This window comes from Notothenia coriiceps, unplaced genomic scaffold, assembly GCF_000735185.1.
Source record: "Notothenia coriiceps isolate Sejong01 unplaced genomic scaffold, NC01 NC01_scaffold00009003, whole genome shotgun sequence".
NCBI lineage: Eukaryota > Metazoa > Chordata > Actinopteri > Perciformes > Nototheniidae > Notothenia > Notothenia coriiceps.
This window is the reverse complement of record NW_011341704.1, coordinates 1,724-18,835: the sequence shown is the minus strand read 5'-3', so window position 1 is coordinate 18,835 and position 17,112 is coordinate 1,724. Positions and strand designations below refer to the sequence as shown.

Below are 17,112 nucleotides of genomic sequence, written 5' to 3'. Positions count from 1 at the left end.
TTTATAAACACATTCACATTTTAGTGAAGTTCTTTCCATTTTAATAAGTACATTTTAATAATTATTTGAGTCCCTCTCCCCCTTTAAATAGGTAGCGATAACCCTTCTATTTTTCTATTTAGAAGAACCAATGATTTAGCAAATTCTTAGTCTAACTAGTTCATAATTCAAAACTCAGTTTGTAGTGGAGGGTATTCACTTCTGCAATTGGTTCAAGCGTTGACAAAAGAAAGTATTCTAGCGCACCCTAGTGGTGATAAGTTGAAATACACTTTAGTCAGAAATTCATCACAGATCGTGTGTTTTGTGTTTACTATTATTTGAAATTATTTTTAAAGCTAAAACGTAATGTTTACCTTCTCAGTCCCCATAATAACTCTCTGACACAGTATAATTCCTTTCATAACGACTTAGAAACTAGCAGCCTTACCAATCAGGCATTTACCTGCAGATGAACTCTCATTGTCGCAGTCCACAGGTGGCTTCACAGTCTCATTTCTGTCTCCCCCCTGCTCTCCTGACACAGTCTCTCCTCCAGGCTTCTCACTGCCCTTTCTACAATCTGACTCACACAGCCTTTCTGTCAATTGGACATCAGAACAATGCTGCTGCTCCCTCTCCATCTTATCTTTATTGCTTGTGGCAATTCTCTCCCTCTGCACTTCCAAGTTGACCTCCATCACATCAATCCTTTCTCTGTTTCTCTGCAGGTTATCAGCAGTGGGGCCACCCAGGGCTAATTTGTTGGGCTCACACAGCATCAGTGGGTTTTCTGTGCAGTGTTTCTCTTCTGTTTCAGTCCCTGCCTGACTCATATCCTGAGGCTTTTCAGCTTGGCAGTGGCTCACATTGCGTTCTCCCAGTTCCAAAGACACGGAAATCTTTTTTGGGCTGCGAGAGTGAAATCCCACTGACGCCTCTTCATCCTCCCTGTCAGCTGGATGCTCCACTTCTTTGATTTCAGAGGATCTAACACTACACTCTAAGTCATTATTTTCCTCCTGACAGGACTTCGCATCATCAGAATAACAATGGAGCATTTTGTCCGTGTTACTTGTAAAGTTCAAATTCATCTCTAAGGTAGCATTCTCATTGGTTCCTGAGAGTGGTCCTTCCTTTTCATTGGCTGATTCTTTCTCATATGCTTCTATGTGTCTTGTCTTTTCACACGTTACTTCATCCTGCATTTCATGTCTTACGTCTGACATCTGCATCATATTTTCCGAATCCACTGCTTCCTCAGCACCTTCATCTAACTGATATAGTAATCCCCCTTCTTGCTCTCCGCTAATGACCTCTTCAGAGGGGTTGGATAGAGAGAGTCTCCACTCTGATAGGCTGTCCAAAGATACAGTGTGGTCTATTTTCTTTCTGAGGACATGCCAGCTCTCTGCGTTTTTGTTTCCTTTCTGTGGAACTGATGTGTCATTCTGTGTCTCTTCACCTATTTTAAAGCAGGAAGAAACCTTGTGAACAGTTGCTTCTCTTCTTTGGGTATTGGGGTGTTCGGTTGTGGGAAACAAAGCCTCATCAGGATCCTCCTCCTCGTCGAGAGAAAGACTTTGGATGAAAGGCGGCCTGATTTCTTCAGCGGAACTATGAAAGTAAAAAAAGTACGAAATGCATAATTCATGCTTTTCACTCACAAAATCAGCTACAGAGGAGCACTCACAAGCGCTTAACTTTGGGACAAAGGGTGTTTCTCAATGTCGAGGACGCTTCCTTGGTAAGACATGTTTTCCGAGTCAGGTCCTTCAGAAGCGAGGCAAGAATCCTTCCTAGCCAGGGAAAACAAAAAATGGTGGAACAGGCTAACAGGTGTGCGTCATATGCGAGGCCCCGCCTTAAATGGAGCGCGATTTCCGCCAAAGATTTGGGAAATTGGTCCGTGCGCAAAGCATTGTGGGGATTTTAAGACCGCGGAGGATACACATCATGAATGTATGATAATAACTGGATACAGCGTGGGAGACGAGGCCTCGTTCATTCCTATGAGAGTTGCTCATTGGCGCCACGCCCCGTAAAACTCTTAAAAGTGTTTTGAAGCCGCCATTGTATTTGCTGGCATTAGCATTATTACCATTAGCCCCGCGCACCAACGGAGAGAGAATAACTTATGGCAACACAACAAAAAAAAAGGGAGCGTGGAGTGATGAGGAGGTGTCGGCGTTCTGGCGACAACTTTGCTGGGAGTCCCAGCAGCTTCTACTGAAGCCAGCCCCCAACTCCGGGGACTTCCGGCCGGGGACTTCGGGTGGCAGTATACGCCGTGAAGTTGTTTGCGGCCTGCCAGTAAACCCAAAGCAGAAGAAGAAGAAGTGACGTCAGCAGCTCATTTGCGTAATCTTCCCTCAGGGAAAAGTATACCGGTGTGAACGCGATTGGTAGTTAGTGCCCTGGGGTACTTAGTGCCCTGGGGTACTAAGCACCCAGGGGTACTAAGCGCCCTGGGGTACTAAGCGCCCTGGGGCACTAAGTGTGGCAAAGTACTTGGTGTGAAAGCGGCTAATGTGAAAAAGTCTTTCCGGGACCAGCGACTGATACGGAAGTGTAGTACCGCCGTTTGGCCACAACGAATATTTTACTCAGGGTGAGGAGGCTTGCTTGGTAGCACATGTCTTCCGAGTCACTTGCTTCAGAAGCGAGATAAGAATCCTTCCTAGCCTCAGAAAGTGAATAATTGTGGAACAGGCTAACAGGTGTGCAGGTGTGCGTCATATGCGAGGCCCCGCCTTAAATGGAGCGCGATTTCCGGCAAAGATTTGGACCGTGCGCAAAGCATTGTGGGGATTTTAAGAACGGAGGATACACATGTGCAGCCTCGAAATTTCCCGCAACGAAGTACGCCGGCCTCGGTAGAATTCCAAGGACCCTGGACATTGGAACAGTCCTTCGGCGGCACTCGATGACGTAGCATCCTTGAAATAGTGGCTCTGGAGCAGCCTTCCTCGACATTGAGAAACACCCAAAGTGTTCTCTTCACCTCTGATCATTTCTGAATACTGAAAGCTTGTTATATGCATGAATACATTAACATTCATAAGTTTGATACCAACCACATTCTCCTGGCTATACTTACTTTCTCCATGGTGTAGCTTGATGTTCACCAAGTCTCCCTGGTGTTGGGAGGGACAGGGTGAAGGGGCCTCTATGGGAGATCGGTGCTGCTGTCTCCTCACGCTGAGCGAATGACAGAGCCTGACTGCAGTGGCCAGCGGGAGGTTCAGAGGTTTTTCTGTGGGGATAAATCTGCGAGGGCCGATAATAGGCCTCAGACTGAGACGTGTGCCTTTGGAAGGAGGAACCGGAGGGGGTCAGGGAGTCTGGCGTCTGCGAGGACTGAGAGCTCTGCCGCTGATTGGAGGCTTCGTAGTATGAAGTGGAAGTGGGGGACACCTGGGGCCTGGACCAAGAACTGAATCATAACCCTTGTATTACAATTGCATTAAGCACTTTAAGGATTAAATATATTATTCAATCGTAATTCATTTTTTAACATGACATATTGCCTATTACAGAACAGTCCCACATCATTTATTTTACTTTGTATCGCTCAAAATCCTGAACTCTTGCCCTTTTTATACTAATAAACTGCTGGTTATTACTTACTATTACTGAAGTGCCGATGCTTTTGCAACAATCAGCTCAGCATAATTTCAAATACTGAATGACTTAAATGGATGCTCTGACTTAAGTGCTATTTTGGAATCCATGCGTAGCTTCTCGTTAATCGTCGTACCTGTCTGTGCCCGTCTCTCTGCTGTCTTCCTGACTCATGCTCCAGCTGCTCACCTGGCTGCTCTCCACTATGACATGCACAACAAAAAGACAATACTATACACTTTCAGAGATATTCATATATTATGCATTAAATAACATATAGACAATCTTTACTTGACTTGGGCAGCAAACATATAGAAAACCCGCCTGACCTGTAAATTCTATCTCTGATTTTACACATATATGACTACAAAATGTTGCAAACTGTCGAGTACAAATAATTGAATGCCCTGGAAACTTTTTGATTATCAAGGCAAATGGGTTTCTTGTTTTTAAATACTGTGATTTATAAAACAGTTCTTGTGGTTTTTTGTTCAGACATTGAGCTAGATTGCCGAAAAAAAGCTAGGAAATAACCTACAGTACTCTAGAGTCTAGAGCAACATTTGCCAAAAGAAATCTACTAATCATTCAATACTGCTTTAAAAAAATGGCATTTAATTTTTAGTAAAGAATATTAATTATAAAGAGGCTCAAATTGGGAAACAGAAATGTTATAAACATCAATTGAACAAACTAAAAGAAAGTGTGGCTTAAAGGTAGGGTTGGTAAGAATGGAGAAACCAGCTTGAGTGCGCTAGAATTTGAAAGTACGCAGCCGAAAAAAATCTGCCCCTTCCTTCAGACTTCCTTACAGAGGCCCTCCTCCAACACAAACAAACACACACATGACCAAAGAGGGCACGAGATAAGTTTGTGCACGAGAAGGAAGGCTGACAGGCAGGTAGGCCATCCAGTTATTTTAGCCGCTAAAATAATTGGTCTGGCTTTTTACAGCGCCACGGCTTCCACAGATTAAATGTTTTAATGTATTTATTGTCAAACCTTTAATATATTCATTGCTATCGGGATGTTAAGAGCATTCCATGGAATATAACAAAAAGTGTTTCTGAAGTGAATTACCTACCCCACCTTTATGTACTGCCACAATCTTAAGTAAGATATTGTACACTTAGCCCTGACTGACGTTGGCTGTGATGGGAGGAGCTATGGCTGCGTCTGGCTGTGTGCCGACTCTGGGCCCTCAGGACAGCCAGGATCTTCTGGGCCTCTACAGACAGAGGCCCCGAGTACAACCTGTTGCTAGGCAGCTCCATCTCCTCCCTGTCAGAATGCCTGCTACTCTTTTCCTCTCCCTGACGATATCTGACTCTTTAACTGTTGAGGGCCTAAACAGGACGAAGGGGAGAGTTATACATCAGTTACAAACAGCCCTGGTTTGAACTAGCATCTCAGCTAAACCTCCAGAACTGGAATAACCTTAACAAAAAAGAAAATCACAATAATTCCTCTAAAAGATAACATTTTACTTTATTTATGGCAAAAAAGCAGTATTAATTAAAACATCAGAAGACAAGACAAATCATACGATTATTTTACATAAACAGTTTGTAAGACAAACATTCAAATGAATCTCATTGTAAGCAGCACTGCTCATATATATCTAAACATTGAGCAACTTGGGTTTTGTCATCGTTGTTTCTTCCACCTCCAAGTGAAGATGCATATTTTGAGTACACGGGGCTCCAAAGCGATTGAACAGTATCTTCAGATATCTTCAAGCTTCATAACGCAGCTTGACCCCCTTAGCATAGGCTTTACTGTTGCCCTCTCTTCGCAGCCATTTTGCCCTCCAGTTCTTCCACTACTTTCTGCAGCAGTTGCTGATCCAAGTGGAAGTAGATGTACAACTCCCTCTCTCGCCTGAGGAGGGCGTTGCGCTCCAGCTGAGAGCGCTTGGCTTTAGCCTCCCCCATGATTTCTTGCATTAAATGCTGCAAACTCTGCAGCTGAGACTCGGCTTCCACAAGCTGCACGGTCAGCTCCTGTAGGGACAAAGCACACGGATGAGATATAAAGAAATACATAGCAACAGGTCAAGTGAGCACCCATTTGAATCAATAAGAGATACGGAATTATTCAAATAAAGTAAATGATCACGATATGTTATTAAGACAAACATATTGCATCCATATAAAGTCCATCATGCAACAGTCCACTTCCTGAGAGCCACTTATTATCACACAGTGCGTTTGGACCCAACGTGTCTTTATGTGAGTGAAAAGGAATAAACAGAGTGCTACCAGCTTCCCTCACCAAAAGTGACGAGTAATTTTAAATTCAGCTGACTCACATTAAGGATTTCTTTTTGAAATGTTCGGTTGACCAAGGTGACAGAAGATACAAAGGAAAGAAACCCACCTGTGCATTGGGACAGAGCAGCTCCTGGTCAGTGGCCCTAGGACATACCTGCGGCCCTAAGAGCAGCTGCTGGAGTTCTGTGTACATGGCCCTGTGGAGCGCCTCACAGTCGCCATAGAGACGAGCTGCCGTGTAGTACTGCTCACGCCCGGCGCCAGCTAGAGCGTCTCGGGTCACTTGGAGGTTGCCTGCGAGGTCACGAGCAGAGTGGTCCAATGCTTCATATGTCCGGAAAGGCTTCGATCGACCGTGCTCTGAATCATGGTCAAGGATCTGGAGCAGCCTGGGGAGAGAAATGCATACAACACTGAATTATAATCTAAAGTGAAACAACAAGCATATGAAGGAAGACAACTAAAGAGTGTCATAGGCACAAAGCAGCCAACATAGCACCAAAGCATTGCACAGGGGGTAAGTGAATAATCATGTTTGTGGTGTGTAAATAATATTCAGATTCAAATAACATCCATTAGAGTGCAGAACATGAATAATGAACCAATAAAACCCACTTACATACTGTTTCTCTTTTTCTTATGACTTGTTAGTTAAGAAAGGGGGGGGATATATTATTTAATTCATAAAAAAACATCATTCTAAAAGACTTACAAATAAAATGCTTTTTACATCATCAGTTCTAAAACAGCACATTACAGCTGGACTCCTCCTACCTGCTGAAGGCTGCATCCTTGCAGCTGATGATGGGGTTGGGCCGGGGGTTAATAGCCAGGTCAGGGTGGGCCAGGGACTCAATTCTGAGGGTTGTCGCTCCACCTTCCATTACCAATCTGCTGTTTATTTCTCCCAGCTGCTTAAGACCGGTCCTCCACCTCCTCAACTCCATCTCCTGACCCAGGCGCACCATGTCAAAGGACGCCTTCTGGCGGAGCAGATAGTCTCGTACCTAGGAGGACAATTGTACATTTAGTTTTCCGAGGGATGTTGATACTTGTTTAAACATTGACTTAGAATGACAGATAGATGTTAAGGTGGTTTCATGTCTTAAGCATGATATTAAAATGCATATCGCTGATTATTGACACAGGGATCACATTTTGACTTTAATTCGTCATCAAACTCTGTTCAAATAATTGCTTTCAAGCTTTTATATTTGTGTTTTATTACTTTCCGTTTGTTTTACTCTGTTTTATAATGTGTTCAGTTGCAGGTCTTTAGTTCATTTCATTCTCTGTGTGTATACTTTTTGTAACTCTTTGTAAATGCAAAAGCTGCTATATAAATAAAGTGATTATTATTATATTATTATTCTTTGATCAGTAAAAATGTCACTCTTAAAAGGGTTACTCAAGCACCTTGTTTCTCATTCAAATTATTTAAAGCAAGACCATTTCATTCTCAGTAGCTGAAGCAAAGCTGATTGGTCAGTATCCCTGCCCCCTGAGAAGTACATAGGTGATATCACCAACTAACCTGATCCTGTCTGGATGTGTAGTAGTCCTGCCGGGCTAGTTGCAGAGCCAGGTCTCCCCTCACTACCGGCACATTAAGCAGCCTGGCTGACTCTCTGAGGGCAGCAGGTACCGGTCCTTGGAGCAGAGCCTCCAACTCCGCCTCCACCGCCTGCAGCTCCTTCCTGGAGACGACCTCGCGGACATGCAGGGAGGAGGAGCTGGAAATACTCTGGCAGGGTTAGGACAAAGATAGGAAAGAGAACTTGAGACAGGAATCAGGAATAAAAAATACCAAAAACACTATGAGAACCGCGAAAGTGTTTGCAGAAGGATATAAAACACGAAACAACTGCTTACCTTGGTGTGAGCGGACTTCTCAGAAAGCCATTCTAGGCCAGCCTTGACGCTCTTCTCCTCTGCCGTGGCCTGCATCAGTTGGTGCTGGGCCACAATATGAGCCCACTGAAGTCTGGCCATCTCCGTCCTCCGGCGCTCCACCACTCGCTCCTCCATCTCCTTCCCCTTGTGCTCCGTCTCTTCGTCTTCTCCATCTTCACAAGAACTGAGGTCAAGAACCTGGAAGCGCTCAGAGCAAGAAGTCTCCACAATGTCAGAGATGCCCTGGAAGAATTGCTTCTGAGTGAAGGCAGAGAGTGTTTTAGTGTTGAGCTCCTCCTGGTGCAGGTAGGGATCTAGGGGCAGCTGGGAGAGGAGGACAGTGGGGCTCTTGGAAGTGTTTGATGAGGACTTTGATTCTTTTTGTGTTGCCGGCTGAACCGGGAGATATGACGCAAGCTTTGTAATCTCGTCTGTTAGGTTTTGTAGTAGGGCATTGGTGTCAGCATTCTCAGCTCTGATAGCAGCACTGGCCTCCTTTAGTTTACAGGCAGCACTCTCCAGCTCAGCAGAAAGACGAAGGTCAACATCTGCACGGGAGATGGCCACAAGCTGCAGCTGGTTGTACCGCCGTTGCTTCAGTTCTTTCTCTTTACGCAGCGCCTGGAGCTCTGCCTCCAAATCCTCTATAGCCACATCCCCCTCAGCTGCAAACACAGAGGATGACGATGAAGAAGAGGGCCCTAAGATGTTTGCACTGCTCCCATCCGAAGGTCCAATGGTTTTAAGGACTTCGCCCAAGGCTGCTTCATCCAAAAATGGCTTGCCAGACTTCCGCAGCTCCTGGATAGCGTATGCCTCCTCTGCTGTGAGAACATTGCTCTGGTTGAGGGTCCGACAGACAAAGCGCAAGAAGTGAAGGTTCTCTGGGGCGCAGTCAAACAGCCAGTCGAAGTCAGAGGCCTTCAGTGATGACGCAGCAGGAAAACCTAGACGGCCCACGGCCTCCACAAACTGGCTACCATTTAACATGTTGAATCACAGCTCTATGGCTAGTACTAGTCAGTCAGAAGCAACATGTGGATTGTGGAGGATTAGGAAGACCAATAGGAAGAGAGTTAAAGCAAAGCATATTCATGGTAGTTATGTCTATTAAAACCCTGCAATCATTTCCAAACATGCAGCATTCTTACAAAGTGAAACACAGAGTGTACAGATAAATAGTGGCATTTAAAGTCAATAATATCACTGGACATTGGCATTAGTTTACTATAATTTCAGTTATTGACACTGTTTAAAACAATTAACAGGTTTATTGTTTATGGTGTTGTTTTCTTAATAAGACTCAATAGTATAAAACCTCACAATTCAACAACAGCATCCTCCAAAATGACCAAATGTGAGTTAACACCTCTGCAAAATGCCTAAATAAAACTGAAATTAAAATTTCAATCCAAGTCAGATGAATTGCTGAACAAATTAGATTAGTCTAAACATATCTACTACGAGAGTTCAACAGTGACAGTCCCTTGATATATTCTAAAATCATTTATCACAAGAAACGTTACAGTGCCATTATCACTGACTCTAAATGTTTTTCCAACCTGAAGCCGCAGTCGACCGTAAAGGAAAACTTCTTACATTTCTAACAATATTAAACAATTGTTAGTGTCTTCGCAAATAAATGATGTGTGTATTTGTTAAAAACGGATCTGGTGAAAGTATCATAAGCACATCCGTCACAACAGTTAGCTTATCATTAGTAGCTAAACAGTTGCAGTACTTTAGCCAGTTAATGGCTAGAAACTAGGTATAGCTAACATGCTAACTACCATGTAAATTGGCACTTGGGTCGAGTGCAGTGTATTCGTATATTAATCTTTACAAGAAAAGTCAAATTTGTCAAACAACAACTTACAATTGTATTCAGAATTTCCTTTTAGTTAGCATCCCGTTGAAGCCAGTTATTTACTCGCGCCAACAATCCGAACTGACGGGACGTCGACACGCCGGACAACGTAACGTTCCACGTCATACGTTAGAGGCTGCGTCAAACCTCCAACCAATCAGTTTCTAGGATGAAGCATAACTCCCGCCTCCTCTCCTCCCACGCGTTCAGCAACCCGCCGCTGCTTGCCCAATGCCCTGCTCCTTTCTGTGTGAGCTCACTTCTTCTTCTGCCTTTCCTTTGCTGAGAACTACTTCTGGTAAGTGATATAAATAACGTTGAAAGGACTGTGTGTAATAACCGTAGACTGCATATTTATATATATTAGCATGTATCAAGTTAGTTTGAGATAAATATCTATATATATCTCAAACTAACTTGATACATGCTAATATGGATGAAGGTGCATCAGTAGGTAAACATAGACCAGCCTGCATGCCCACAGCTGGGAGTTTACTTCTCACTTATGATCTTTTAATGTTATGTTGTTTGCTTTTTCTAACATATTACCCACTCATACTTTCCTGGGTGATAGTGTTATCTTACAGCCTGTTCATTTGTATGATCACATACTAACTTTACACATGCCTGCCCGCAACCCTATTAAAAACAGAATCATTGTTTTCAGGCAGGAAATCCTTCCAAGAAAATGTCAGGTCAAGGATGTGGTTGAGTTGTATAAAGAGAGCATGATTGGAAATACTTCTTCCTGTGTTTATTTTAATGGTTTTGCATAGCAGGTTTTGGATGTCCCTTACCATGCACATCAATCTGTCATGACCTCTTAGTACACACTACACACCCAGGATAAGTTGACTTCACTTTGTGCTGCCTTAATAATAAGAAATTAAGATGTCATTGTTTCGGACTAACTGTTACTAACTGTTACTGTATCTGTTCTATCTTTCACAGCTGCCCTAAAAAAAAAGAATCATGGTCCAAGCTAAGACGTGGATCCTGACCAAGCACTTTGACGGCTTCCCGAAGGACAGCGACTTTGAGCTCAAGGTGGAGGAGCTGCCTGCGCCAAAAGATGGAGGTAAGTTATTTGTTTTCCTTATTCTTTTCTCAACTTAGCCAAGTAAGTCAAACTCTATGTTTTTCATGGCAAACATTAAAACAGTTTACATGAGTCAGTGTGGTTGAGTCACATACACAATTGGAAAACATCTGTTCTTTATGACGCTTGTTTTTCATCAATGTCTCTTTCTGTTTCAGAGGTGCTTTTGGAAGCAGTGTTTCTCAGTGTGGACCCATACATGAGGTGAGTGGATAATACGGTTATGAATAAAAAAAACATTCACCATTAATATTGTAAGCAGCACTCTCTTTAACAAATCAATTAATCCATAAATGCAACGTCAATGAATCTAACAATGTGATGTCTCTCCAGGCCTTTCAGTAGGGTTCGCATGAATGAAGGCGATGTGATGATCGGATCTCAAGTGGCTAAGTAAGGAAAACAAACACACCGCCACACACACACACACACACACACACACACACACACACAGAGGAATGTCTTTCATCTATCATGATTTAACATGCATGCCCTAATGTTAACTGAAACAGAACCTACACCTGCTAATAATTACTTAAGCCTTTGATTTACAGAGACTAAAAAGCGAAAGTGGATAAATAAAATGTTCTTGGCGTAGCCTTAGACGCACAATCTGTTACAGTGGAAATGTGTTGTTGCTGATAAACATGCAGAATAAACTACTCAGTGACCAAACTTTCCAAACAACGTCGCAATGATCTGTTGTACACGCACATGGTATGCATTTTGGTAACTTTGTAAACCAAAGTGCATATAAAACATCTGACACATGGTTTGACGTCATGAAGATGTCTAGGATACCACAACAGTTTAAAGTACCTACTCGTGTGTCATCCATATGGCTTTAGTCTTCAAACTTCAAAAAAGCCCAGTGACACACCCTTAATTGATTATGCTTTCTTTCTTCTTCTGTTGTTATTTTCTTATTCTGTAGAGTGATTCAAAGTAACAACCCAGCATTTCCTGTGGGAAGCCATGTGGTTGGTCGTTGTGGCTGGAGGAGCCACACAGTCTGCGACGGGATGGGTCTCGTTCCCATCATGCCAGAGTGGCCGAAAGACGTCTCGTTGTCTCTGGCTCTGGGTGCCATCGGCATGCCGGGGTAAGAAATACAAAAATGTCACGTCTGGCAAAGTTAAAGTACATTTCATTTTCTCACACTGTCATGTTTTTTCAGCATTTAAGATCGTTTTATGGACATCTGGACAGCTGTGGAACTTGTTTCACTAAAAACAATGCCTACTTTTTAAAGTGACCTAGCCAAAAGGGGAAGGTTGTTTTGGCTTCTCTTATCTGTGAACTATTATGCAGAAGAAAGACCTGACCATCCCTGAGTAAATGTTAGATTAGACCGCTTATCTGGGAAAGTATTGCCGTTCTTCTGGTAATGTTTAAAAGAGAGTGAGAGACTCTCAGTTAAGCAGAACAGCTGAGTTTCGTCTGTGTTTGATCAAATAAACGTGTCAGGCTCCAGATGTTTGGTCCTGCTGGTGAGATGAAGTCGCCTTATAAGCACTGATGACCTTGGAGTGGAAACTAAGAGTTTACACTGCAAAGGTCAAACAGGCTTTTCTGTGGAACTGAAGGTAAACATTTCGTCTCTGTTTTCAGTGTTTTGTTAGTTTTACTCTTCCTTGTCCTTCCCAGATTGACGGCTCTGTACGGGATAGAAGAGGTTCTGGGCCTCCAGAAGGGCGAGACCCTGCTGGTGAATGCTGCCGCGGGGGCCGTGGGCTCCGTGGTGGGCCAGATTGCTAAAATCAAGGGCTGTAAGGTGGTGGGGTCCGCAGGGACTGATGCCAAGGTGGCTTTCCTCAAAGAACTGGGCTTCGACGAGGCCTTCAACTACAAGACTGTCGGTTCCATGGAGGAGGCGCTGAAGAAAGCTTCTCCAGGCGGATACGACTGCTTCTTCGAAAACGTAAGCGGTTAGACACATTTCACAGCTTACTTTAACATTGTTGGCTAAGTGGTTAAATCATATTCTTTGCTTTAGGTTGGAGGACTTTCTTCAAGTGTTGCCTTGCAGCAGATGAAGAACTTTGGAAGAATTGCTGTGTGTGGAGCCATTTCCACGTACAATGACTCCACACCCCAAACAGGTGGGAACTTCCCTTCTTGAATTTTTTTTGTTATTAATAGTCCTGCTAATTTTTCCTTTAAAAGAAGAAAAATGCAGTTCAAACTGTGCTAAAACTAAAACTGCACATATTTGAATCTCCTGGAAATCCTTACATTTTAACATGCTGTTCTCAAAGTCTTTGAAATAGCTTGAAGTTTCAATAGAACAAACAGGTAAGACATTATGAAACATGACAGGTTGTTGTGTTTTCCCCTTCTGTAGAATACTGTCACGAAACATCATTAAGGTGCACCATAACACCTGGTTGAATATTATGTCGTAGTGAAGTTATCCATGCACGCTTTACACATCTGTAAAATACCACATCTGTAAGGTGTTGAAATCTTTAAAAGGGCTTGATTTTGACTTTGGGAAAAGTGTTGGAACCCTATCAAATAATGTTTGTTTTTCCTCACTAGAGGGCGACATTGCACTACTGACATTTGAGAGATGTGTAAAGAGAAATCTGTCTTGATCAAATAGTTTTCTTTTCTTTAACCATGTATCTCCCTCTCAGGTCCATTCCCCCACCTGACCATGATCTTCAAGCAGCTAAAGATGGAGGGCTTCATGCAGAGCAGGTGGGAGCACAAGAACCCAGAGTCCCTGAAGAGGCTGATGGGATGGTTGAAAGAGGTTGGTGTCTGAAAACAAGTTATGATATTAGATCTAATTCAGAATTGTTCACGTGTGTCTTTAGAGTTTATCTTAGGGTTGCCTGTGTATCTGCTTCAGTGTCATTTCTCTAATCTATTTATTTATTCTCCATCCGCAGGGCAAACTGCAGTGTCGGGAGCACATCACAAAGGGCTTTGAAAAGATGCCAGCTGCTTTCATGGGGATACTGCGGGGAGAAAACGTCGGCAAGGCTATCGTCGTAGTCTGATGTGGAGCAAAGAAGAAGAACCCGTGTTTAATGAAACATTATTACAGGATTCATACATGAAGGATTAATCGAGTTTATAACCAACCAGATATGTGTATACTAACATGATGTCCATGGAAAATGTGATATATAGAATGTGAGTTAAGACGGAAAATATACGTCCCTACATAAGTTTACGATACTGCACCACTAGGTCTTTTTATTAATGATAAGGATCATACTTTTTGTTTTGCATTTAAAGAATAAAGACACAGCTAGCAGAAAGACAGACAGAAATGGGACAAAGGTTTTCCATTAAATAATTTGCAGGGCTAGCAACAATTTATTAATCAATTTTAAGATTACTTCTACAACACAATTGAGCATGTCTTTTTGACCACTATCCAGACAATTGTCTCTGCATTTGAGTGTACTTGGACAAGATTTCTAGATCTGCTGCTGCATTCGTACATTATTTTAATGCTATTATAACATATGTTTGGTATTTAGTGAGAGTTTGTGTAAAACAAATAAGGGCTTTTTTCCTCTGATTTTCTGTTGACATCGTATGTTTTACCTTTGTGTTGGGCTTTACTTTGCAGACTGTAATATCTATCCAGTACAAATGTATGCGTGTCCTGCACTTGAAGCGGAGGAGAATAAAAGAGAAAGCGATTGAAGATGTGATCTCCTTTCAATCCTCAAATGAGTGTATTCGACATAATAGAGTTAGCCCTCAGCTGCCAAGTGCAGTCTTTATTTGATCAGGAAATAGACCGTATTTTTAGACACTAATTAGAATTTCATAAGCTTGTGATGGTAATAAGAGCTCCATGGTAACAAGGGCTGCTGTTTGTCCGGTAGAAAAGCACAAGGTTTCTCCAGTTTGGGGAGATATTTGGAGTTGTATACCTACAGGAGTATGTTTTATTTTTTCCCTTAATGATCCAGGACCCTATGGACCAATTACCAGGAAATTAGCTTATTATGCAAAGTTTAATTCCCCAGTTACTACAAATGTTATCGTGACGCTTATAATGTTTTAACTTCCAACAAAAGTAAAATATTTCCAACTACTGACCTTTTCCATATCAATTTGAAATTACTTTATTTCCCTCAGACAAACATGTATAATAGCATATTATTTTTGATTTAATAAAATGACTGATCTTTATTGTTGATAAGGATTTTTTTGTTTTGTGAACATTAACCACATTAAAAAAGTTGTATGCCAAGTCTCTTTACTTGTTGGACTTTGTCGAATACATCAACCCACCTGCTTACATATCAGTCTGGTCCGGACACTAATGCAAATACTTCTATGACAAAGTAGTGAACATGTACATCCTAAAAAATAGCACATTTCCAAAACAATTAATGATATTGTTGCATATAGTACTAGTATATATATACAATTAGAAAATATATTTAATAACAGTATTGTTCACCTCATGTTTGGAAAAGGCTGAAGAAAAAGACTAGAGAGATGACGTAACAACGGGAATTTACGTTTGGTTGTAAGGAAATCGAGCGGCTCTGACTTCAGTCGTTTACGGTAAAGGAATTCGTCAAGTCATTGTGACTGGAATTACTGTAAAACCACTTTCGCTGCCATTAATGAAACCATTATAATACACAGGAGATACATGATACGACACAACAATATTATATTATTACAAATTCATATAATAGTAGTAACCTGGTACAGTAGCTTAAAGCCTACTCTGTAACCTACGTTTTGTTTGAAGTCAGCTTTATCTCTAAATTGACTGTTCCTCCAAACGATTACAAAACACCCATAAACACAATGACATTGACCTGGAGACAAATGTGGCTGATACCGTTAACACCAAGCAGCCTATGACATTTGGGCGTAAAGATACCAGAATGAAAAATATTACATCGCTGGCCCCTTCAAAATAAGAGTCTTTCTTATAAAAAGCTTCGCAACGCTCAATACAAATTCAAAACAACCGGTGATGTAATGCAGTCAGGTACATTTACTCAAGTATTGTACTTAAGTATGATCTTGGGGTCCTTGCACTTTACAGAAGTACACAGTAGCAGTGTATTTTAAAATAATTGTACATTGTAGAATGAAATGTGGTATATAACAGTAGTTACATTATTTCACAAAATTAATAAAGTAATTGTGTAATGTGCACCAATTTTAAATTCAGATATACACCCATGCTGTTAACGCCATGTGACAATGACAACGGCTTTTATTTTTATTTTTGATAGTACTTCCGCTGTGTGGTGGACTTTGCTCGTGTTGCTTGATGCTCTGCCATAAAACCGCGGCGTGTCTTCTGGAGTTAAGGGATTCCCAAACCGTTGCTTCATCACCTCGAACACTCAACAGCTATCATGGGGGTTATCATCATTGAGAGTCTGGTAAGTTTGTTTTGCTCTGCAGCTTTTTGTATTGAACGCTTTTGGAAGAACCATTGTTAAAAAAAAAGAAATAGTGGATTTATTTTTAGCTTGCTCGATGTGCTGGTGCCTGTTTCCCCTCTCCCCTTCTCATTCTCCATATTCGTTTTTTTAATAGGTTTTTCTTTTTAAATAACGGTGCGTTGGATAGAAAACACGCCTCTAATAATGCCTTAATGGAATTGTAAGTTAGGTTAATGGAAACAACGTTACTGGATGAATCAGCGTGAATAACGTTAGCCGCCACCATGTGTGTTTCTGTTACTCTGCACCATGGCTGTGTAAAGAGAACGCTGTGAGTGTACCGGGCAATGAAGCAAAATGTCGTAGTGGCCAATCGAAGGTACTACTTTCCCTGTCAGTCCATGACGTCATTGGCCCAACATACTTTTTCCCATTGACTTTATTTGACATCTGTAAATCAGCGGATAGTTTTTTTTCTACTTAATCAACCACCCAGTACGAACAATTTGATAGCCCTTATTTTAATGATTATGGTCTAAAAGTTGTGAAATTCGCTTAAAGCCTGATTCCAGAGTTATTTTCCCTCTCCATCCATCTAACTGAGCCGAGAGCGGGAGATCGGAGGCGGGGCTTACAGGGAAATCCAACTGCGCATGCTCAATGGGCCCACATACGGGTACTTTTAGCACAGGCCGTTTTTAGCCTCATGCGTGACTTAGCAACCCTCATATTTGTATCCAGTTATAAATACATCCATGAACCTTTTTATAAACAAGCATTTATACCAGTAGCATGTATCTGAGTGAGTGCTTGTTTGACTGTACGCCAACAATTCTGCATAAGTGACGTTGGTTTTATTCATTATTATTGTTTTGTTTGCGGGTGGAGATGCTAAAGTTATAACAACTTGTAGCTAATGTAAATACTGCATCACGTTGCATGGCGGGCCGTCCACCGCAGGCCGTTCATTGATTGTGTCGGAGGGGTGGT

At 42.0% G+C, this 17,112-nt stretch overlaps 2 protein-coding genes across 3 annotated transcripts; one reads left to right on the top strand and one right to left on the bottom strand.

Moving 5' to 3' along the window:
- Positions 1 to 5,072: 5,072 nt before the first annotated feature.
- haus3 (HAUS augmin-like complex, subunit 3) lies at positions 5,073 to 9,798 on the bottom strand. Of its 2 annotated transcripts, none has more exons than XM_010770631.1 (6): positions 9,646 to 9,742; positions 7,749 to 8,785; positions 7,411 to 7,620; positions 6,651 to 6,883; positions 6,031 to 6,265; positions 5,073 to 5,606 (listed from the first exon to the last, which is right to left on the bottom strand). In XM_010770631.1, the coding sequence occupies exons 2-6, from the start codon at positions 8,757 to 8,759 to the stop codon at positions 5,379 to 5,381; spliced, it is 1,917 nt and encodes a 638-aa protein (XP_010768933.1). In that variant the 5' UTR covers positions 8,760 to 8,785; positions 9,646 to 9,742; the 3' UTR covers positions 5,073 to 5,378. The 2 variants fall into 2 exon arrangements, with proteins under 2 accessions (XP_010768933.1, XP_010768932.1); XM_010770630.1 differs by having other exon boundaries at positions 5,080 to 5,606; positions 5,983 to 6,265; positions 9,646 to 9,798.
- A 36-nt stretch (positions 9,799 to 9,834) lies between these two features.
- Positions 9,835 to 14,404, top strand: ptgr1.1 (prostaglandin reductase 1, tandem duplicate 1). The gene is made up of 9 exons (XM_010770629.1): positions 9,835 to 9,934; positions 10,588 to 10,714; positions 10,894 to 10,939; positions 11,069 to 11,128; positions 11,670 to 11,837; positions 12,383 to 12,656; positions 12,732 to 12,837; positions 13,375 to 13,493; positions 13,633 to 14,404. Exons 2-9 carry the CDS (start codon positions 10,609 to 10,611, stop codon positions 13,741 to 13,743), a joined length of 990 nt encoding a protein of 329 aa, XP_010768931.1. The 5' UTR covers positions 9,835 to 9,934; positions 10,588 to 10,608; the 3' UTR covers positions 13,744 to 14,404.
- The last annotated feature ends 2,708 nt before the right edge of the window (positions 14,405 to 17,112 follow it).

Coding starts and splice junctions, on each gene's coding strand:
- haus3 (XM_010770630.1), bottom strand. CDS start 8,759: ATGTTAAATGGTAGCCAGTTTGTGGAGGCCGTGGGCCGTCTAGGTTTT. Junction 6,884..7,410: donor ACACATCCAGACAGGATCAG/GTTAGTTGGTGA, acceptor TTGTCCTCCTAG/GTACGAGACTATCTGCTCCG. Junction 5,607..5,982: donor TGCTCTGTCCCAATGCACAG/GTGGGTTTCTTT, acceptor TTGTCCCTACAG/GAGCTGACCGTGCAGCTTGT.
- ptgr1.1 (XM_010770629.1), top strand. CDS start 10,609: ATGGTCCAAGCTAAGACGTGGATCCTGACCAAGCACTTTGACGGCTTC. Junction 11,129..11,669: donor ATCGGATCTCAAGTGGCTAA/GTAAGGAAAACA, acceptor CTTATTCTGTAG/AGTGATTCAAAGTAACAACC. Junction 13,494..13,632: donor TGATGGGATGGTTGAAAGAG/GTTGGTGTCTGA, acceptor CTCCATCCGCAG/GGCAAACTGCAGTGTCGGGA.